Here is a 23,089-nt window from a genome sequence, read left to right on the forward strand (position 1 = left end):
CTGCTGGGACTCCCCAGCTGACCCTCGGTTCCATGCAGCATTTCTCTAGAATCCGGGGTGAGCTGGGGAGTCTCCAGCTGACCCCAGGTTCTGGGGAAATGCCACTCAGAACCTGGGGCTAGCTGGGTTGTCCCCAGCTGACCCCGAGCTCCACAATGCTTTGGCATTTTAAGGGGCCAGCCCTGCACAGCTGAGCTGCGAATCAGCTCTGTGGTGGCTGCCCCTTTGAAATGCTGTCTTGGAGTTTCAAAGCAGCAGTGCTGCACAGCTGATCCCCTGCTCAGCTGTGCAGTGCTGCCCTTTTGAAGTACTCCTTCTCTCTCCTCACCCCCTCCCCTCCCTTTGCTGCCTCTATCTGATAGAGGGGCCATGGGGTGAGGGGAGGAATGCATGTAGTTGATAAGATTAACCGATAAGCCTAGGCTACTTGAACCTTTTGGCAACTTACTCCTTTACTATATTTCTCCGGAAGAGACTTTGAGCTCTTGGCCCTCACATCAGAGCCTCCATGCAGTCTTCTCTAAAAATATGGTAAGGCAGTGACCTGGTCATTGGTGTGAACATTCTCCCCTTACTCTATTACTCGGCATGCCGGAGACCATGCCAAATTTGGCTGAGCTGCTCTTCAGTCTCTGTATTCATGAACTCAAATTCTTGCACCTATTTAACTGCTTAGAAGTAGTGTAAGTTGTCATGGAATAAGATGGAAGGTCCTCTCATGGCCTGGTAACTGATTAAAAGATAGGAGACAAAAGATAGGATACAAAATAGCCTGTTTTCAGAATGGCGAGAGGGAGCTAGTGGTGTAACGCGGAGGTCCATACTAGGACCAATCCTATTCAACATATTCATAAATGATCTGGAAAAAGAGGTAACCAGTGAGGTGGCAAAATTTGCAGATGATGCAAAACTGCTCAAGATAATTGTGTCGAAAACAGACTGTGAAGAGCTTCAAAAGGACCTTATAAAACTAGGTGTCTGGGCAACAAAATAGCAGATGAAGTTGAGTGTTGATAAATGCAAAGTAATATATATGGGAAAACATCCCAACTATACATACAAAATGATGGGAATTAAATGATTTCTTATCCCTTGAGAGAGATCTTGGTGGTAGTGGATAATTTTCTGAAAACAATGTGCAGTAACAGTAAAAAAAAAAAAAAAGTTAGAAATCATTAAGGCAGTGTATCTCAATTTTGTTTGGCCACAGAACCTTTTAAACTCAAAAGAATTTTGCGGAAACCCCTAATTACAGTCTAATATATGGAGCTGAAAAAGTAGACCACAAATAAGTAGTAATAATAATAAAGGCTAAACAAGATCATGAGATTAACATTTAGTTTAATTGAACATAGTTAAAAACAAAAATCACATAATATTCATAATCATTATTTTTTAATCATAAAATGTGATTGTAATGCAATTTCCTCGTGGAACCCTTATTTTCACTTTGCGAAACCCTAGGGTTCTGCAGAACCCCATTTGGGAAACACTGCATTAAGGGATAGAGAATAAGACAGAGAATATTTTATTGCCTATATTATAAATCCATTGTACTCCCACATCTTGAACACTGTGTGCAGATCTGGTCACCTTATTTCAAAAAAGATATATTGGCATTGGAAAAAGTTCAGAAAAAGGACGACAAAAATGATTAGGGGGTATGGAACAGATGCTGTATGTGGAGAGATTAATAAGACTGGGACTTCTCATCTTAGAAAAGACTAAGGGTAGACTATGATAGAGGTCTATAAAATCATAACTGGTGTTGAGAGAGTGAATAAAGAAAAGTTATTTACTTGTTCCTATAACACAAGAACTAGGCGTCACCAAATGAAATTAATAGGTAGCAGATTTAAAACAAACAAAAGGTTTTCTTGACACAACACACAATCAACTTGTGGAACTCCTTGCCAGAGGATGTTGTGAAGGCCAGGACTTTAACAGGGTTCCAAAAAGAACTAGATAAATTCATGGACGGAAAGTCCATCAATGGCTATTAGCCAGGATGGGCAGAAATGGTGTTCCTAACCTCTGTCAAAAGCTGGGAATGGGTGACGGGGGTGGATCACTTGATGGTTACCTGTTCTGTTTATTCCCTCTGGGGTACCTGGCATTGACCACTGTCGGAAGACCTGATATGGGGCTAGATGGACCTTTGGTCTGACTCAGTATGGCTGTTCTTATATATGTCTGCACTGCAGCTTGGAGGTATGATTCCTAAGTGCACTATCTCAGCCTTAGCTAGTATGCTAAAAATATACTGAGTATGGGTGGGGAAAGTATGGAATAGGGGTGTTTTGTGGGTAGGGAGGACTGTTAGGCTACATCTACACTGCAGGCTTTTTGCACAAGAAGCTTTTTGCGGAAGAGGAGATTCCGCAAAAACAAGTTGTGCAAAAGCACGTCCACACTACTGTACGAGTGGAAGCCCAACTGCCCGGTCGGTTGTGGGTCCAGCCGCCCCACTCATGCTCCTCCTGTCCAGGTTTGGGTCAAAGTCCCATTCCCTATCTCTCGCACTGGTGTGTGGCACTTGATCCTGCAGGTGCCGCCGGGATGTGGGGGTAGGAAGGCCTGGGCCCGCCCTCTCTTATGGGCCCCAGCCCAGGGCCTTAAGGACAGGTTCACCTGATCCTGTCCAGTCCGCGGGGCTAGTGCCTGAAACTCACTGGCTCCAAGCCCCGCTCTGGGCTGCTTCCTACCCCGCAGTCCTTCTCTGGCTCTGCCCCAGTCTCCGGTGGTCCCGTCTCCCTCCAGATGCCTCTCTCCCTTCCGAGCTGCCTCCTCCCTCTTTTTAAACGTTGTGCCGGCGTCCTGCTCGCGTGACGTCACCAGCCTCCCACGCCGCAGTTGGCGTGCCACCCCGGCGTGCCTCCCAGCGCCAACCTCTCTGGCTCCTCTCCCACCACTCAGCTGAGCAGCAGTGGCCGTACAGGGGCCGCACACCATTCGCGCTGCCTGGTCGGCCCCCAGGAGCGTGAGCGCGACCGCAGGGCCAGTACGGAGTGGATCTGCCTCCGCGGGGCAGAGGTGGCCCGTCCCGTCCCGTCAACTACAAAAGTGCATCGCAAAAGCGATGTGCTTTTGTGCAAGAGAGCGTCCATACTACATGGACACTCTTGCATAAGAAAGCTCTGATGACCATTCTGTTAATGACAATCAGAGCACTTGTGATTTTTCTGATAGCTGTTTTTGCACAAGAAACCTCTGAGTGACCAAGCATACCTTTTTGTGCAAGAACTCTTGCTCAAAAAGGAGTTATTCCTCATAGAAAGAGGTATAGCTAAACCGCCAAAAGCCTTCTGTTCTGCCATTCTACTGTAAATTGTCTTGCACAAAAACGCAATTGAGGTGTGGACACTCCACGGGTTTTTGCGCAAAAATGACTGGTTTTATGCAAAACTGGCCATTTTTGTGCAAAAATCCTGTAGTGTAGACATAGCCTTAGGGAAATTCTCTATGCAGACCCTGGCTGACCCCTAGCTGCTTCTGTTCAGTCAGGCACTTCTGACATGTCCCCATTCAGCCACCCCCTGTAGCTCTTGCCCCTTCCTTGCCCATGTGGCCCTGTATCTCCCTCCCTCTTTTGGTCCTGAGCTTCACTCCCTTTCAGCCTCCGCCACTTTCTGTTCTCCCCCACTATCTCTTATGAGCCTTTGTCTGACCCCCCAGCTGCGCCACATAGTCTCTCTCCATAGTCCATGTCTTTTGACCTGGTGTGGCAGGCATGATGAAGAAGGCACTGCAGGCTCTTTTCATAGCCGGCTGGGAGCAGCTGCTCTGACTTATCGCCACATTGTCCTCTGGTGAGCAAAAGGTGGACTGCAGCAACATTCTAAAAAAGCTTATTTTCTGTGCAAAAAATTAAAAATACGTGCAGCTCATTAATTATGCATAAGCAGAAGCACAAAATTCCCACAGGAATGAAAATAATGTAGAAATTGTAGCCCTGAAGATGGATTGGAGTAGCCACTTTAGTCCACCAGAGCAGCCACTGTCCGTGGTGGACTTCCTGTGGGGCTGGAACAGCGCCCTGACCATGTCAGGCAGGGAGCTGTACCATCCCCCACCGGTTAACTGGAACCAATAAACATCACCCATTTAGGGTGATGCACAGGGCTCGACAAACTGCTGATTCTACTCACCCATGGTGAGTAGGTTTCAGCCGGTCGCTCTGTGCGCTCCATTCACCGGCGTGGCACACATGCGCAATGCTGGTCTTGCTCATGCGTGGTGCTGGGCTGGCGAGTAACTCTCGCTGCGGTTTGTCATGCCCTGGTGATGCATACTGGTTAATCTTTCACATCCCTTGTTCATACTGTTATTTTTAGCACAATAGTTTCAGGGGAGCTAGCATGAATCTGCTTACCCATGCTAGTAATCACAGCTCTCAGCTGCAGTGTAGACTTATTTTAGAAAGCTAATGGCTTTCTAACAACAGTGTACACAATTATGAATGTTCATGAGTAAGCCATACCTCTGACCAGCAAAGTTACTACCTTATCAGTGAAATCCATTTGTATATCTGATTGAATGACTTGTTACCATTCTCCATAGAAGACCAGATAAGCAGTGCTGTTTTGTGTCAAAAATGTCGTCACTTAACTTGTATTCATTTGTGTTTCCTGGATTGGATTATGATTTCAAATTGTGAATTATATTTGGAATAAAATTAAATCTTTTATCAAAACATTGCTACTGCATTAAGGTAGGTTTAAAGAGTACGTTGGGTTCTTATCCTTGCAGAATATACTCAGGATTCAGGCAGAATAATAAATTTGAGGCAGTGGAAAAAAATTAGAATTTATAGTAATTTAGCCCTACATGCTCTCATCGGATGCTGTTAGTGTTGATATTTCAAAAATTACTCTAAAGTGTATATTTTAGAACTGACAAGGCTTATTATTTGATAGGCTTGGGCAGGACTCTAAAAATGTTAATTACAGCTTCTAAGTTAAACTTCTGTTTTTAGACAAGTTTGACATTTGTGTGGGTGATAGAATTCAAAAGCATGTTTATAAAATGTAGCAAAAATATTGGCACACATTTTATTTATTGGTTTTAGGGCAATACATCGGGTATGAGACAATTGGAACTTATTTTGTTGATTGTATAAATTGAGAGTTGAAACTTAGAGTACTACTCGCATTTCGTATCTGAACATTGGGCGACCTTCTTTTTCCTAAACACATGTAGTTACCTCCACTCTGATTAAAAGTGTGTGGCTGCTGCAATAATAATAATAATAATAATAAATTTAGTCTTATTATCATGTATTAGATCTGATGGAGTGCTTGTTAATGTGTAACTTTTTAAACAAGTAAATATTTGCCTGTGCTCAAATGGGGACTGTGAAGTCTTAAGCCTATTGAAATAAAAATATTTTAACTTGATTAATAATGGATATAAAAGGAGAGAGGGATGAATCAAAGATGACCTTGAAGTTATGACCATGGGAGACAAGTGTGGTGGTCACTTCAATTTTGGGAGTGTCTGGTGGGGTTGTATAGTCATTTTGTGGCAGAAAAATATCGAGAGAGGGAATGTGGTGGGACTATGTAGAGCAAGGGTGGGGAACCTTTTTGGGTTGGGGGCTGCTGACCAACAGACAAATCAGTTGGGGGCCACACACAAGTGGGAAGCCAAAAAAAACCAACTCCCAAACCCTCATTGATGTGGTCCCTGACTGAGAAGGAGAAAGGCTCTGGTGTTCAAGAAGAATGTCTAAGGGGAGGGGGGCAGTTTAGTAGATCTTGTGTTCTCCAGCTCTGCTGTGGGCTGGTGTATGTGTGGGAGGGGGTGTGGAGCACTAGTGCAGGGCTCCCCAATGCTGGGGAGGGCTCTGAGCCTCAGGGGCTGGATCCAAGGAAGCGCTGGACTGCATCCAGCCATCCCCTGGGCCTTTGGTTCCCCACTCTTGATGTAGAGGGGGAGAGGCAGGGATTGGGATGTAGATTTTTGGAGTCAGTATAAATGTGCTCATAGCTGAAACCAGGGAAGAGTATGACCCTTCCAGAGGCGAGGACACAGAAGAAGAAGAATAGAAAAGGGTCAAGGATGGAGTCAAGCTGGACTCCATCAGAATAGAGAGATCTGAGCCAGCTCAGTGTCCTGGAAGTCCAGAGAGAAGAGGCTGAAGACAGAGGAATATGAGAGGCTGCCCATGTTAAAGACTGGAAGGTTAGTGGAGAGTGAAGGTGGAAGATGTGGTTAAACTTGGATAACATACATTTTCTTAACGTGGCCTCTATTCATCACTGAGCTCTATATAGTTGAACCCTGGTGCAGAATTGGAGCTTATTTTGATGAAATAATTTATTTTTAACAAACGCTGGATGAACAAGTAATGAGTTCCTCTCGTCTATAGTTTTTAAATATCTTTTACAGATGAAGATTCTGGCATTGTTTAGCAGATACTACTAGATTCTTCTGCTCCCCCCTTCCCCCCAATATCTGAGCTAATTGACTGAATAATACCTGGCACCAGCATGTCTTGCATGATGTAAGAAATACTTTTTTATCCATCCGACATGTGTTTGCATTTAACAAGTGCTTTCTTGTTCATGTAGTACAGTGGTCTCCAACCTTTTTAACCACAGGATAACTTTTTCAATTTAAGTCCAATGTAAGATCTACCTCCAACCCAAATACTCTTGCCCGGCTTCCTTCCCATCCCTTCTTTAAGGCCATGCCCCTGTTCCACCCCTTCCCTTAGGCCTTATCCTGCTCACTGCACCATTTCATCCCCATCCTCACTCATTTTCACCAGGCTGGGGAAGAGGGTTGGGGTGCAGGCTCTGCTCTTGAGCCAAGGAGTTTGGAGTGTGGGAAGGGCTCTGGGCTTAGCCTCAGGCAGAGGATTTGGGTTCAGGAGGGACTTCAGGGTGCAAGCTCGGGGGAAGGAGTTTGGGTGCAGAGGGACTCACATCTGAGGCAGGAGTTTGGATGTAGCAGGAGGTTCAGGGCTGGGACAGAGGTACATGAAGCAGGCTCTGTCTGGGCACCACTTAACTGACACAGCTTCCAGGTGGTGGAGCAGTGGGGTTAAGGCAGGCTTACTCCTGCCCTGGCCCTGCACCACTCCTGAAAGCAGCTGGCATGTATTCTATGTGATTCTATGTGCTTTGTGATTCTATGTGCTGCCCCTCATCTACAAGCTCTGAGCTCACAGCTTCTATTGGCCAATGTTCCCCGTTATTGATCAATGGGAGCTGCAGGAGTGGTGTCTGCAGGCAAGGACAGAGTGTGGACACCCACTGTTCTGCCTTTCTCGGGGGCTGCAGGGACATGTCAGCCACTTCCGGCAGCAGTTGCCAAAGGGATAATTCCTCCAGCCACAATAGGTTAGGCATTTTAGAACTCACTACTCAAAGAATTAAATTTTAAGTGCAAGAGAGAAATGAAACTTATGAAATGCACAGACCAGTCAAAAACCAAACATAACAAACACTTTGCAAGCAGTAAAAATAGTAACAACATCCCTGCATGTATGTGTTGAGTCGGCAGATGAGACTGTAGGATGTGTTTGTGAGACTGACAGACACACCCAATGTATGAGTGACAGAGATTTGTGTTGCTAAGCTCTCTCCACCCCCTTATCTCTGTGTGGAGATAGTGTACAGAAGTGGGGATGGGGGGACACCCTGATATCAGTGCTCCCTCTCTTCTCCCTCTGACACCCTGCACAACAAGCAAGAGGCTCCCAGAGTGGCAGTTCCAAGGCAGAGGGCAGGAGCAGCATGACAGTAGATGGAGGGGCAACTGAAGAACCAGTGCTTGATAGCTTCCTGGTCAAACCAGTCAGGATCACCTGTCAGAGGCTCCAAGATCTACCGGTAGATCCCGATCTACTGGTTGGTGACCACTGATGTAGTACAATAAGTAGGAGTGTCAGAGTAGCACATTTTCACTTATTACTTTACATATCTCTTAGTCTTGTTGTTAAACTCATATCAACTCTACAGTCCTAGGTTTTTAAAATATTTTCTTGGGTATCAGTAAGTTAAGTACTAGAGAAGTTGGGGGTTGGCCTCCTGACATTCCATTTGCCTAACAAAAAAGAATGTTCTCCTTAGCTGAGACCATTGAGAGTCTGAAATTTGTCTCAGAATCTAATTGCTCTTCGGTAGTTTTTAATTTTCCCCCAAACATTGGTGCTTGAGAAGAAGCTGACATAGGGCAGTGACAGTCAAAGGGAAAGCACAATCCCATACCTCTCAGCCTTCAATGAGTTCACTGTGGGACAGGAGCCATCTACATGCGAGACAAATGAATTGTGGAACACCTGTGTTTCATTGCTAACTGCTCAGTAAGCTATAGGTTCCAGTGGTTTTGACATTTGCAAATGATTTTAAGGGTTTTTTCCTCACTGTGCATATCAAACCAGTTTTGCATTTGGAAACAAGTTAACTTTGGCCATGCTACCTGTAACAGATTGTGGATCACCTAAAGCAGTTTTGCATACTGAGAAAATATCTTTAAGAACAGGTTTTTCTTCTTCGAGGGTCCCCGTGGGTGCTCCACTTAGGTGTGTCAGCAGGCAGCCCAGAGATCTTTGCTCGCAGTTCCTCGGCCACCTGTGCATGTTGCACTATTGCACAATCGCCCTGTTTGACAGTTAGACGTGCCAGCAGCTGTTCCCTCAGTTCCTTCTCAACTGCCGCTGGCATCAGTCGTACCTAGTCAGTCTCCCTAACAGCATCAAAAGGGGGGAAAAAAAGAGGAAAAGGATAACAGAAAGAAAAGCGGGTGAAGCGGCACGTGGGCCCTTCTGCTGCTTCCCACTTGCCCAAAGGACCACACAAAAAGGGGGGAAAAAAAACCAACCCTGTTATGCCTGCATCACTGGGCTTTAAAAGGCGCACAGGGTGCGGGACAGCAATCGCAGCAGCAGATGGACACGAATAGTGCCTGCACTGCCTAGGGCAAGACCATCCCGTCAGTCACTGCCCGCACTGTCAGAAGCTTGCCCCACGCTCTAAGAAGGCAAGAGAACTACAAAAAAGACTGTTATTTTTGGACCATGACATCCTGAGTCTCAGCCTCATTCAGCCCCTCCCAGAGAGAACCCTCCTGGGGAGGAGGTCAGGAGGAGCACTCCCTCGCAGGGACGTGGTAGAGGGCAGGACCCAGAGCGAAGCGTGAAACGCTTCTCTGTTCCCACTTAGCCTCAGCCTCCAGCAAACAAGAAAGCAAAGGAGGCAGTGGAATTTTAAGCCGGCTCCCCCCGCACTGTCTCCTGTTCATCTGCGCCCCCCGCTGCCTCTCTCTAATGGAGGTAGCAAGTGTGGGGGGGCGCGACTAGTTTAGTTCTTACTTGACTACCCGATAAGCATTTGCTTATTGGATAGTTGACTAGTCAACTAATTGCTTACATTCCTTGGCTAAGTATGGAATTGCTTGAGAACCACTGATGTGCTTATGAAGTAACAAAATGCAGGTATTCCATATTTCAGATGGGTTTGAGAGTGGTGGTGGGGGTGTCTGGGTCCCTGCCAGGGCTGCTTGTGCAGTGCCGAAAGGGGGGAGTAGTCCCTGCCCTGTTTTCCACTATATCAGGTTCCTGAACCTCCTCCCAACCCAATGCAAACACGCATTGATGCACCCTTCTTGACAGTTAAATCCAAGAGTCTCCCTTCTTTCCACTTACGAGACTACGCTCTGGTTTATGCTCTTCATCTAGGGTCCAGGGACATACTTTGATTGAGGATGAGAGAGAACACACTGAGGGTCAGGTGTAGTTCCTGAAGCTACTCCTAATTCTCTCTCGTGCTCTCTTTTTGTTTTTTCAAGCTGATAGGTTCACTTAAGACTAAGAGCTCAGGAAAAATAAGTTGTGTAGTAGTGTTGTTTCTTTAACTAAAGGTCCTGTAAAATTAGAAATCTTAGGATCTTTAGATAAATGATGTCTTAATGTCTTTGACCATTACTGTGACTGTTATTGAAAAGAGAGAGAGAACCCTTCTGTAATGGGTCATGCTACTTGGCTTGTGTATTCCACAGCGAATAAATATACAGTTCTTTAAAGCTCTCAGAAGAATCATTTAAAAAAAAGTGAAGTATCTATATTTGTAGTACCTTTCCCCTAGCTCTCAGGCTGGATCTGTTTATTGTCACATGTTTATGAACTAACAAAACATATATCTACTGAAAAGGGGAGAGTTTTCAGTAACCTGGTGGTGCAAGTTAGGCTTGAAACTTGCAAATGTTTGTCATTGCAATTAATTGCATGATATTCTTAGAGTAGCACTTGGAGACACCAGCTGACATGGGGTAAGGGGTAGAGTGGAGTCCCCTTCTGTGTCAAGGTATTGAATGGATCCATATAGAAGTACTGTCTCACTGGATCAGACCTCAGGTCCATCTGGCCTGGTAAGCTGATTCTGACAAGTGTCATCACTAGGTGTTGTAAAGGAAGGTGCAAGAGCACAAGATTAGTAGATGTGGGATAATCTGCCTCCCAATGGGGTGTCCTCCTGATCTCTAATAGAGGTTAATAGGAGCCCTAAATCATGGGGTTTACTATACCAACACAATTATCATTAATTACAATTCTGGATATCCATCCATCCCTCCCTCCTTTCCTCCCTCCCTCCCTCCCTCCCTCCCTCCCTCGAAATCTTAACTTCTTGGTCTCAGCAGCATTCTTTGGCAATAAGTTCCACAATGTAATCACTTTCACAGAACATATTTCCTTCTATCAGTCTTGAATTTTCCACCTTTTAATTCAATTGAACATTCTCTTGCACTGTATTATGAGACAGGAAAAATAGACGTTCCTGTTTTCCCTTCTCTTCATTATTTTTATATACATTTATATGTCCACTCTAGGGATGTTAAATTTAGTTTAATCAGCTAATCAACTAGTCGATGGAATTTCCATAGACTAGTTGATTAGTCAATAAGTGGGGGAGCCACAGTGGCTGGGAGCTAACTCCACTGCGGCTCTGCCTTTTAAATGTATCAAGAGCCAGCAGGTGTTGGGTCCCCTCCTTTGCGTTTCTGCTTTTTCAATGTATTAAGGTACGGCAGGCTCTCAATACATTTAAAAAGCAAAGGCGCAATGTCCTGGATCTGGGTGCGAGCTGGGAATCAGCTGATTCCTGGCTTGCACCTGGTCCCTGCTATCCCCTGCCTCCCCTGCCCTCCCCCACAGAGATGGTGCTAGGGGGAACTGGCTTTTTAGTCGGCTCCCCCAGCACTGGCTCCTGCTCTCCCACATTTGCTGCCTCTAATAGAGGAAGCAAGGAGGCGTGGAATGAATAATTGACTAGTTGCTTACATCCCTAGTCCGCTCCTATTTGTCCCCTGTAGAGCTTATAGTATAAATAGAGAAATCAAAGGAAGTATTATCTACTTTTTGCATATGGGGAGCTGAGAGACAGAGACTAAAAGCCACTTTTTTAAGGGTGTTTAGGCACTTGAAAATGCAGATAGAACTAATGGATTTTTCAAAAGCACCTAACTCCCAGCGGGCTTTACATGATTTGCCAAAGGTTACATAGGAAGTCTGGCAGAGCTTGGGTTTTGCCTGAGGTTCCTAGAGTCTCAGTGCAGTGCCTTATCGGCAGGGCCACCATTCTCTTATGTTGTAGGAAGTTGTGGAGAGGGGGGAATGCTTGAAGAACGCACATTAATTTGGGAATCTTCCCCCTCCCCCAAAAGGAGGAGGAGGAGGAGCACAGAGGTGTATTAGATGACAGAGGAAGATGATTAATTCTTCTGGCCTCTTCAAGAGGAAAGCAGAAACCATTCAGCTATTCCAGGGATGAGCGAGTGCATACTCAACACAACTGCAATTTAAGAAATTATTGCTTCGGTCACAGTAAAACTGGTGCTAACTGTTGGCTAAAAAATTTCCTACTAGAACACATTTAATTAACTGACTGAGAATTTATTTATATCTATCACGTACTCTAACATCTCACTGATTGTATAAAAAGCACCTTTACAGGAATGTGCAATATTTATTCTAAAATTAAAGTGGATCTATAGTATATGTTACAGCTGGATGCTATACTTTTTCTTTAATGCATATTTTCTTCTTGAAACTGTTATAAACTCTGTTTTATTTCAGAGAGGCTGGAATCCATGTTGTCAGATTATGACATCCTCTCTCTGTCGAATATCCAACAACACTCATTAAGGAAAAGGGACCTCCAGTCAGAGCTGCATATAGAAAGACTCTTAAGTTTTTCAGCCTTGCATAGGTAAGGAAATAATCAGTGGCAAATACTAGTTTATTACTATTCTTTCATTCTATAGGATTGTTTTCTGAAATAACTACTGTACAAGTGCCAAAAATGCCCGTTGTCATTGGCTAATTCTTACAGGTCAGTGATATGCTTCACAAAAACTGAGGGACTGGAAGATTGTCTAATTATATTGTATTCTTCTGTTGTTAAAGAAGTAGTGATTGAAACTTCCTTCATTGTATTGTTTACCTTGTTTTTTTACATTAATTGGGTTGGATCCTGCTTTTTCTTCAGATTATGGCTTCACTCAATTATTTTTGCCTGTCTTGCACTTCTTAAAGGTCTCAAGTTTTCCTTTTAAGGAATGAATATAGGCTTGTGGCTACCATATTGTGCTGCCTGACAGCTGGTGTTGATGGGGACATAAATCACTTAGTCACATTGTGTGTAGACATACACATTGCACAAAGCATTTTCCAGTTTGTTACAAAAATGTTTGGAAGGCATTCTGGGCTGTGATGGGGACTGGAGTTTGATTGAAACTGGAGGGGGGAAGAGAAATGGAATGAGGCAAGGAACAAGGGCATTGGGGACAGTAATTTGACCATCAAAGGAAAATTGCCTCATAACGCTAAACACTGAGATTCTGAACTTGAAATCCAGTTAGGGTTGCCAGATGGTCTCCCAAAAATACCGAACACACAGGCTAAAAATTTGTCAAGCAAAGGGAAAAAAAAAAAAAACTCCCACTCACACCGAACACACATCCTGTGTGGCTGCCACCAAGCTGGGAACAAAAGGGGAGGCAGCAGAGCCTGCTCTGCGAAGCAGCCGCCTGGTACCCAAAGCAAAGAGAGGCAGACCCCGGGGGAATACAATGGTGGCGGGGAGGGGAACCATGGGTAGGAAGGTGAATTCCCCCATAGCCAGGTCTTTGGGTGTCCCAGTGGGAAGAAGCAGAAATTCCACCCCAGTCAGTTTTGGCTGAGAGCCCATGGAAGGAGCCTAAATGCAGCTACAAAACACCTGTGGGCTTTTCTGCTGGATTACAATGGCACAACGCACTTGAACAGCGTGCAGGAGCAGGGACAGGGCTTCTCCTCCTCCCCAAGGCATCACTCCTCCTCAGATGCAATCAGCTGAGGGCTCCCAGCACCGACCACGGCCCTGCCTCCCAGCCTGGGACTCCTTCTGGTTGAGTGCAGAAATCTGGCAGAGGAGTCCCGCCACTCCCTCCGCCCCTGCCAGGCTTCCGTCTGGCACCCAGCCGGAAAAACAGAAAATACTGGACATTGCACATATCTGGTATTTTCTGAATTTTTTTTACTGGACAGAGGGCGCAAAAACCGGACTGTTTGGTAGAATACTGGACACCTGGCAACCCTAAATCCAGTGAGAATAATTGCAAAAAGGTGTAAACTGAACTTATGCGGTCATGCAGTCTTGTCATCTACCTCTCCCCTTCCCTGTCTCCTCCAGAAAGCCACCACTGCTATTTACTGTGATATACAGCAGGGTTTGGAAATCTCTGGCCTGCTGCTTAATTTCATCTGGCCCACAAAGCTCTACAATCTACATTCTGCCCCAGTGCCAGATCTGCAGCTCCTTTTGGCTAGAAACCACAGCCAATGGGAGCTGAGGGAGTGGAGCCTGTGGGGGCGGCCAGCATACACCATGCAGAGTTGTGTAGCCCCTCTGCTGCACCTAGGGCCTGGACACAGTGGCCGCTTCTAAAAGCAGCGTGTGGCCAGGACTGGTGGGGGCCTGCCTTGGCCCTGCTGCACTGCTGATTGTGAGATGCCTCAGGTAAATGCTGCCTAGCCAGAGTCTGAACCCCCTCCCAAACTAAACTCTTTTCCGGACCCCACTCTTCCACCCTGACCCCTCTATACCAGGTCAGCACCATCTCCTGAACCCTAGCTCCTTCCCAGACCCCATGATCCCTGACCCCTGGCTCAGCCCTGAGCCCTCTCCTGCACCCAAACTCCTGACCCAGTCCAGAACCCACATCTTGAACTTTCATCTGCCTCCCCCCGTGCCTCCCCCCCCCCAAGTGTGTGGCCCAAAGTTGTTTTTTTTTGTTTTGTTTTAATGTGGGTCAATGGCAGTGATAGAAAAATGGTTCTCTATACCTGAAATACAGCATCACATCAATTGGTATGCATGTTTTATACCGCCATTTGAGGCAACACTTACGGAACATGAGTGAGACAAAATATTAGAGTAGATGGAAATCTCCCATGTGCCTGTTTTGTACTGTTTGATACCTTGTCTCTTTTCCACTTCCATTGTAACACACACTTCTGAATACTGCAAGTTCTAGCCCAGGGATAATTGCCTGTATGTTCCCCAAAATCTGTTACACTGTAGTACATGGGAGAGATGTTGAATGTTATAAGTATAAAGCTTATATTGCGGAGGCTGCAGTGCAGTTGGCACACATTGGCTTCCAGCCCTGCTCCCAGGGAGCCAGCTGCCCTGCAGGCTCTGCGTATATAAGCTTTATTCTGCAGATCCTGCAGCATGTAACTTTATTCTGCAGATCCTGCAGGGTGTAACAAGGTTACTGTATTACGTTATTTTTAATATTACTAGTACATGGTTCCTTTAAAAGGTCTTTTGCTTAGCTCTTGCTCATGTACACTGGTGGAAGGCACAAAATAAAACTCCATGTGCTGTACATTTTTCATTAAGGGCTACAGATTCCATCATTTTTTGTCAAAGTTTTCTGGACCTATTTCAGGAAATGGGCTCTTTGGGGTATTTTAACTTACTATTGACCTGCTTTTAGTGTTCTGGCCTGGCTTTCTCCAGAGTCCAGCAACACAGAAGAAATCCGCCTTATTTGAATACCTTTTAGCAAGAGTAGCTGTAGCCATTTAGTTCATAACAAATAGGGTTTTTTTCATGCCAGTGAACAGTGACTACTTCACAAATGTATAAATGGCTCTTCGGAAAATACAATCATTGTACAATAATTTTGGCAAATGGTGTATATATATTTGTATCTTATTAATTGAAGAACTGCTGCTTATATCCAAAGAGGTTTCAGTAGAATAAGAAGCTGTCGTCTGTTTCCTTGTGTGTTGTTCATTAAAACTAAATGAAAGTAAATCATTTTACAGGCACTTTAAATTATATCTAACTTCAACTGCTGAACACTTTTCTGAAAACTTTCAAGCACTAATAGTGGATGGTAAAGGCAAGGAAAAGGCGTATCCTGTACAATGGCAAGAATTCTTCACTGGACATGTAGTTGGTTAGTATGCGCTAAACTACACATCAGAGCACAGCTTTGCCAAAAACTGTTGGCCCATGGTGACTCGTGTATCATTGCTTTTTCATTTTACTCAGGTGTGGGCAGAGTGAATGAGTAGATTTTGTTTCTGCATGGATCATTATTCTTGACAGTTTTGTGTGGCTGGTTCTGCGTTTGCTAAAATAAGGCTTTGTAATCTGACTTTGTAAAATATATTTTGATTATTTTCAGAAATACATACAACATAGTCACTGTTGCTTCTGATCTTTTTAAAACTTAGTTTTGACTTCAGTTCCCATTGGGAGCCTGGATTTTAAAGTAGAGGTTGGACCTCCCTGGTCTGGTAACCTTGGGACCGGAGCAGTCTGGAACAAGGGAGTTTGCCACACCAGGCGAGATCAGGCCTTGGGGTTCTCCCAGGGCTCCCCTCCTGACCACCACCCCAGCCAGTGACCTGTCCCCAGCTCACTCACTGGGCTCTGCTGCCAGACCATAGACTAGAGAGCCCCAACCTGTTCTAGTAACTGAAATCCTCTATTTACAAAACAGGAGCAGCTCAGGCAGTGATAGAGCAACTTCACTATCACGATAAAATGCCTCAAATCATGTCTGGATAGACAGCTCTAATGCATGAGAGTGTTGCCCAGTCTTCCCTATTCAAACCTTAGCACCTCCACCGAGTATGGCGACATTTGCTACTTTATGCTGATAAAAGGTTCCATATTCCATTACTAATCTCGTGAAACATCCTGATCACCTCTGCAGGAAGGAGGGAAAAAGTCCCAGTACATATAACTTTTACAGAATTGGAGACTATTTTAATATGTCTACCTGGCATATCTGATAGCATAGTACAGGGAAATAGTCTGGTTTGTAAGTGATTACGATTTCGATCTTTATAGAGAAAGCAGCATTGATTTAAGACTAGGGGATGTTCTCAGTTGTCACCTTAGCTAACTTATTTTTTCTCTTCTACATTTAAAGGTGAACATAATTCCAAAGTTATAGCACACATAGGTGATGAAGACTTTACTGTAAGAATCAACACTGATGGAGAAGAATACAATGTAGAGGTACTGTTTGCTATTGAAAACAAGATTGAAACAATAGGAACAACTTTGGAAAAAATATGATTACCCTATAGCCAACCAGCAACATGACACTTCTCTGAGAGAACATTTTTTTGGAAGCATAGGGTCTGACTGATTGGGTGTTTTTTTGTTTTGTTTTGTTTTGTTTTTGTTTTGTAAGCATTATTTTTCCATGTGGTTGTATTGAAAACATGCATGGTTCTAAGTGTTGGCAGAGAAGCAACAGATGGTTGTTCCACGCTGAATGTGGGGTGTTAAAGTAAATAAAAAAAAGTGAGAAAAATTATTTTTAGGAAAGCTGGATGTTCTTTAAACATTAAATAGCTAACAAAATGTTTAATAGACTACAGCACAGGAATACTGAAAATAAGGCCATATGGGCATCTTGGCAGTTAGATATGTAACAAACAACTTGTGTCATTACAGTAGAACCTCAGAGTTAACAATACCTTGGGAATAGTGATGGTAGTGGTGGTTCATAATTGAACAAAAGATTACGGTTCTTTCAAAAGTTTACAACTGAACATTGACTTAATACATCTCCGAAACGTTACTATGAAGAAAAATGCTGCTTTCCATTTTTTTAGTAGTCAGCATTTAAGAGTATCACAAATATTTTTTTTTAAAACATTTCATTTAACAATACTGTTAAATGTAACTTGCTTTTTAAAATATTTGCTGCTTCCTGATTTTACTTTTCTGGTTCCAAATGAATTGTGTGGTTGGGTAGTCAGTTCGTAACTCTGAGGTGCTACAGTACTTTAAACTACTTGAACATCAACATAATAGGGGAATTTTTTGTGCATGAATTCTTTCTAGCTCACCGTGTTCTCATTGTCAGTAAATGTAATGCAGCACTTGAAAATTGGGAGGTATCTACAAGGTTCAGGGCATCTTGTAAAATCACTACTTTGTTTTTGTAGTGGGGAACTATTTTTGAATAATGCATGTTTTCTAATATGCTGTTTGCTTTGTTCACTAATGCAGAAGTAGGAGGTATGAAAATTAAGTACATGCTTCTTATATTTTTTTAATGCTCTTAGTGCCCTCTTAAGATACACCAGTTAAAATGATATTTGTATCAACCAAGGAAAAGTGAGTGAAGAATATCAATGTAACCTGTAATCTATGTAGTATAGACTGATTGAATTTACTTTAGTGTTCTAAATTTTAATTTTATTCTTTAATATAAATTTATTATATAGACAAGTCTTGTCATCCAAGTTCCACGTTCAAATTAAGAGTAGCAGGATTTGTCAAATTCTTAGAGATAAGCCTTGATAAGTTATTTCTGCATCTAGTAAAATAACATTTGCTAAAGTTCTGAGGCTTTTCATCTCCATGGCAAAGATTTATTTCTGATAAACAAGAAAAATATTTCAAAAAGTAATCCTTTTAAAGCAGGCATGGGCAAGATGTGGCCCAGAGGCTGGATCCAACCCACCTATGGTAACACTTTGATCTGGCCCGCAGACTTCTTCTGTCTGTTTTCTACGTATAGCTTACTGCCTGTGTCACTGACTTTCAAGGTGGTAGCTCAAGCAACCAGATCCTGTATTGGGGTGGGCAATATTTTTTGCCAGGGGTCACTTTGGAGATTTTTGAAGTGGCCCCATGCTGCACAAGAAGGGGGCAGGGCCAAGATATTTCCGGGTTCCCCACCCCCAGACAGTGATTGGTCTGGGAGTAAGGGAGTGCCTTTGCCCGCACCCCATGTTCCCCAAGGTGCCCATGCCCTTGGCATGGAAGGAGACTTCCTTCCCGTAGGCCAATTAGGCCTTCGGGTGGGGGAGCTCACGAAGCCTCCTCCGCTCTCCCCCTCATCCGCCCCCCCGTCCTGCGAGCAGCATGCGGTGCTTCAAAGCACCACATACTCCTGGCAGCACAGGAGGAGGCTTTGTGCACTCCCCTGCCCCCAGGACAGTTACGGTCTGGGGGCGGGGGAGCGTACAAAGCCTTCTCCGCTCTCCCCCCTCCCAGAGTGCACATACTCCATGCAGGGCGGGAGGAGGCTTCGCTTATCTGACCCGCGGAGGCCCTTTTGCCCACCCCTGTCCTATATAAATGGCTCCTGGTTGTGACACTATCTTGGTAGGGGCCAGAGCCATGAGCATTTAAAATAGTTGCAGCAACCCTGGGTGGCTGCCAGGCAACGCAGTAGCAGTGGGGCTGTGAGCCTTTTCTTGTGACTTTAATTCAAAGCTTTCAGCCCCAGACAGTTCTGGAGGGAGGCTAGTTCAAAGCCCCACCCTTCTGCCCTAGATCTCACTAGGGATGTTAAATTTAGATTAATTGGCTAATCACATAGTCGATGCAAATTAGTTGATAAGGGTGCCTCGGCCTTTGAAATGTAGCAACAGCCTGCAAGGCTGTTGCTATACTTCAAAGGCAAAAGCATGTGGGGAGTACAGCGCCAGCTGAGACTCCAGCTTACACCGAGCACCATGTGGCACTGCTGCTTTGAAGCACCCTCACCATTTTCTCCCCTCTTGCTGCCTCTTTTTGATAAAGGCAGCGGGAGTGGGAGGGGAAGCGACTAGCTGACAAGTGTCGACTATTGAATAAGCATTTGCTTATCATATAGTTGACTAGTCATTCAAACAGTAGGCCTTCCAGGGGGTGGAGCTGGCACATGACTATGTACCAAAATACATTGTACCAAAATGGCCCTCCTGCAAAAATTATTGCTCACTCCTATGTTAAGGTACTGAGTAGGGACGTTAAAAAGTGTTTTTTTTTTTGAAGTTTTCATTGGTTACATGTTTACACGCAGGAGGGGAGGGGAGGCGGCTCTGTAGGAGTCACTACATAAGGGGGAGCCATCTTTTAATCTGGTTCCCTATGAGCACCAGCTCTCATGGAGCCTCCTGCTCTCCCCCCCCCCCCCCCCCATGCGTCTGCCTTTGATAGAGAGGCACCATCTGGGGGATGCAGCTCTGCGAGCACCAGCTCCTGCCTGCTTCCTCCCCCACCACAGAGGCAGCAGCTGGGGGGGAGGAGGCTCTTGTGTATAACCATGAGGGTTAACTGATGAATCCAGGCTCATTGGTTAGCTATTTAAATGAATACACTAGTATCTAAGGGTATGTCTACACTTGACCCCTAGTTCGGACTAGGGAGGCAAATGAAGCATACCAAAGTTGCTAATGAAGCGTGGGATTTAAATATCCTGCTCTTGATTAGCATATTCGCGGCCAGTCGCCATTTTAAAATGCCGGTTGCCCGATATAACTTGCCGCGTGTAGATGCGGTAGTCCGATCCAAAACCCTTCACTCGAATTAACTGTTACTCCTCCAGCAGTTAATTCAACAGTTAATTTGAGGGAAGGGTTTTGGATCAGACTACCGCGTCTACACGCAGCAAGTTAAATCGGGCGGCCAGCATTTTAAAATGGCGACCGGCCGCGAATATGCTAATCAAGCGTGGGATATTTAAATTCCACTCTTCATTAGCAACTTTGGTATGCTTAATTTGCCTCCCTAGTCCGAACTAGGGGTCAAGTGTAGACATACCTGAAGAGCACAGTTAAGGTATTAACCAGCCTTAATACTGACACACATTAACACCATATGATTATGACTGAGACAGTTTGGTGTTTGTATTCTCAAATTAGATTAATGATTTTTAATATGTTTTTCCTTTTTCTCAATATGTCCTGAGAAAATGTATTGTTAAGTTGGACGAGTTGAGGGTTTTAAAGAAAATGTACTTTATGCAGGCACAGGAATTTATTTTTACTAAAAGGAGGGTTTAATAACAATCTCTCCCAGTATGCTAAAGGAAATTGGACTGAAATTGCACACGAAATACCTGAGGTTTCATGAAATATGCAAGCGTGTACTGATGTATTACATATGATCTATTATAATTTTAACTAAATGAGACAAAGCTCTAGTAAATTTCCTATGTATGCCCAACCCTGCAGCTCTTGCTTCTATTATGGGGACATCTCCGCTTTCTCTTCTTCCAAATAAACTTTTTTGAAAGTGCACTTTTAAAGCTTAAAAAGTGGCTGCGTAGTCTCTCTCCTTTTGATGAAGATGTAGATGGCTGCTGCCACTTTGCCCAATGGACAGTTAAAAAGGTGTAAGAATTCTTGATGTTTATCTCTTTTATATCTTGCCCATTTCTCAGTGTAAGGGTTGAATCCCACTTGTGCTATTCATGCAAATACTTCTACCGATTTCAGTAGACTTATTTGTGTGAGTAAAGTAGGTGGGATATGTAAGTTCTGTGTAAACCTAGAAGCCCTTGCATGCACACTATATCTAAATTATTTGAATTTCTTGTATTATGTTTAGCCACTTTGGAGGTATATAGATAATACTCAAGATGAAAGGCTCTTGGTCTACAGATCTGAAGATATTAAGGATTTCTCACGTTTACAGTCCCCCAAAGTATGCGGCTATTTAAAACATATGGAGGAAGAATTACTGCCTGAAGGACTAGAGGGCAACCATTTAAATCAAGGTGAGCATCCTGCTATTTAGATTAAAATGTTTGCATAGCTATATGAATATATTTCAATAATGTAAACTGGAATCTGGCCATGAGGCTTTTAAGTCTGGAAAACTGTCTACCCTGCTGTTTCTCTTATATACAGGGCTTGACAAACTATGTAATCTACTCACCCATGGCGAGTAGATTACAACCCGGAAGAGCTGGGTTTGTGCAATCTGCACATGCACAGATCGCCAGACAGTGCGGCTGGCGAGCAGGGCTTATATATATCGCTTTATAACTTTTAAAACACATTCTGGCAGGGGAAGACACACACCACCAGTTTGGGGGAAGGAGATATGCTGAGAGAGGACATTTGGCTCCTCCATAGCAGAGAACTGACTAGTACAAGTCCCTCACCTTTACAATGGCTTAATAAATATAATTTAGTCACCACTTTTGCTTTAAAAGTGATCTGGAAATGGTTTTATTGGATTGTGCCTAGTGTGCATCTAGTGTTCTTCTCTAGAAACTCTTCTGAGCTGTGATTGACTAATAGAGTTGTATCTTGCTCTTCTCTGCCAGAAGGGGAATTGTAGAACATAAAAAATGGGAGTTCAATTAAGGGGAAAATAAGCTGAAAAGCTTAGTTGACTGACTGAAGAAATAAAGGTAGTTTTCCTTACTTTTTCCCAGTACAGTTTCACTGTTCTCCACTCCCTTCCTATAACAAATACGTTGGAGGATTATTAGGAAGTTTTTATGCTTTCAGAGAGGATACTAAAAACAAACCAATCCCCCCCCCCCCCCACCTAATCACCTTTTCAAATGCAAATTAAATGTGTGTTATATTGTCAAGGAATGAATGTGTCTAATATGTGATTACACTTAAACATTCACATAAGTGAACAACCTTCGGGAGAAAAGAGCCATTGCAGACCACTCCAAGAACACATGCAAGCTGTTAGTGGTGGCAGATCATCGCTTCTTCAAGTATATGGGCCGTGGGGAGGAAAGCACAACCATTAATTACTTAGTAAGTACATGACTGTCTGTTGCTTGCTAGAAAAAGTCACACAAACAGATGCGCTGCAGCTGGAAGCCAGTGCTATAGTAGTTAGAAAGCTAGCATGACCTGTATGTTATCCAATGCAGTATTTAGTGGCAGACTGAGTGCTATTTACCTGAAGCACTGTTAAATTTATTTTTTTTTAGATAAATTATTTTGCACTGGTGGCTAATTCTGCAATTAAACAAATATTTGAGTAGAATATTTTTAAGCAGCTCTTCTAACTTCTTCCATTCCATACCTCTCTAAATGGGCTGTGTATTAAGTCTTCCTATAAGAATTATCTTAACTCTGTAGAATCATACAGATGCATTAATTTATGCTGTTTGGCTTCTTTAGTATGAATCTTTTCATTTAAAATTTACTAACAGTGACCGTCTTAATACAGGGTATTTTTCCAATTGTGTAAAACTTTTGTGCAGAAGGATAAGTAGTTCACAGCCAGCCTGCTTCATCGTTATTTATACAAATCTAGAACATCTCTCCCTTCTAACCTGCCAGAAATATCAGAAAGAACCTGATAAACTTCTGTGATAAATGTATAGTTATTAAAGAAACCGCAAAATAAGAGCACTCCCATTGATTGTTTGACTAAACATTAGTGCAGTAGATGATTCTTCTTCCAGTCGTGTTCCTAGGTTTGCGTGTATCCCTGTGCTACTGATTGGAAAACTTTGGTGGGTAGTCCCACACATGCATTGTCTCAATTTATGCCCTGTCACAGAGCTAGTGGGTACCTGCTGGCTGACCCATCTGAGTTCCTCTATCTAGTTCTTAGTTGTTCTAGCAGTAGTCTTTTCCTTTATCCTTTCTCCCTGAAAATTAAAAAGAAAAAACTGTTTTTCTTCTCCTTTTTGGGTTCCTTCCCCCAGTAGGTTATGTCTGGTTCATTGGGCTTCAAGAAGTGCCTCTTTTGCAAAGAAGCTATTCCTGTTGTACCAAGCTCTGCCAGTGTATTTGTTGCCTCAGGAAACTGCACAGTCAACAAAACTGCGATCTTTGCCTGCATCTAGGCCCTGGTCTCATAAAGAT

At 43.8% G+C, this 23,089-nt stretch overlaps 1 protein-coding gene across 1 annotated transcript in view; it reads left to right on the forward strand.

Annotated features, from left to right (window-relative positions):
- The window catches only part of ADAM17 (ADAM metallopeptidase domain 17), a 70,934-nt gene that overhangs the window by 10,226 nt on the left and 37,619 nt on the right, over nucleotides 1-23,089 (forward strand). The window contains exons 2-6 of the mRNA XM_075923516.2: nucleotides 12,080-12,212; nucleotides 15,323-15,456; nucleotides 16,441-16,529; nucleotides 20,850-21,018; nucleotides 21,894-22,024. Coding sequence (XP_075779631.2) covers nucleotides 12,080-12,212; nucleotides 15,323-15,456; nucleotides 16,441-16,529; nucleotides 20,850-21,018; nucleotides 21,894-22,024 — 656 coding nt within the window. The remainder of the gene's footprint in view (nucleotides 1-12,079; nucleotides 12,213-15,322; nucleotides 15,457-16,440; nucleotides 16,530-20,849; nucleotides 21,019-21,893; nucleotides 22,025-23,089) is intronic.

The sequence above is a fragment of the Pelodiscus sinensis genome, chromosome 3 (assembly GCF_052426305.1).
Source record: "Pelodiscus sinensis isolate ZL-2025 chromosome 3, ASM5242630v1, whole genome shotgun sequence".
In the NCBI taxonomy this organism is placed as follows: Eukaryota; Metazoa; Chordata; order Testudines; family Trionychidae; genus Pelodiscus; species Pelodiscus sinensis.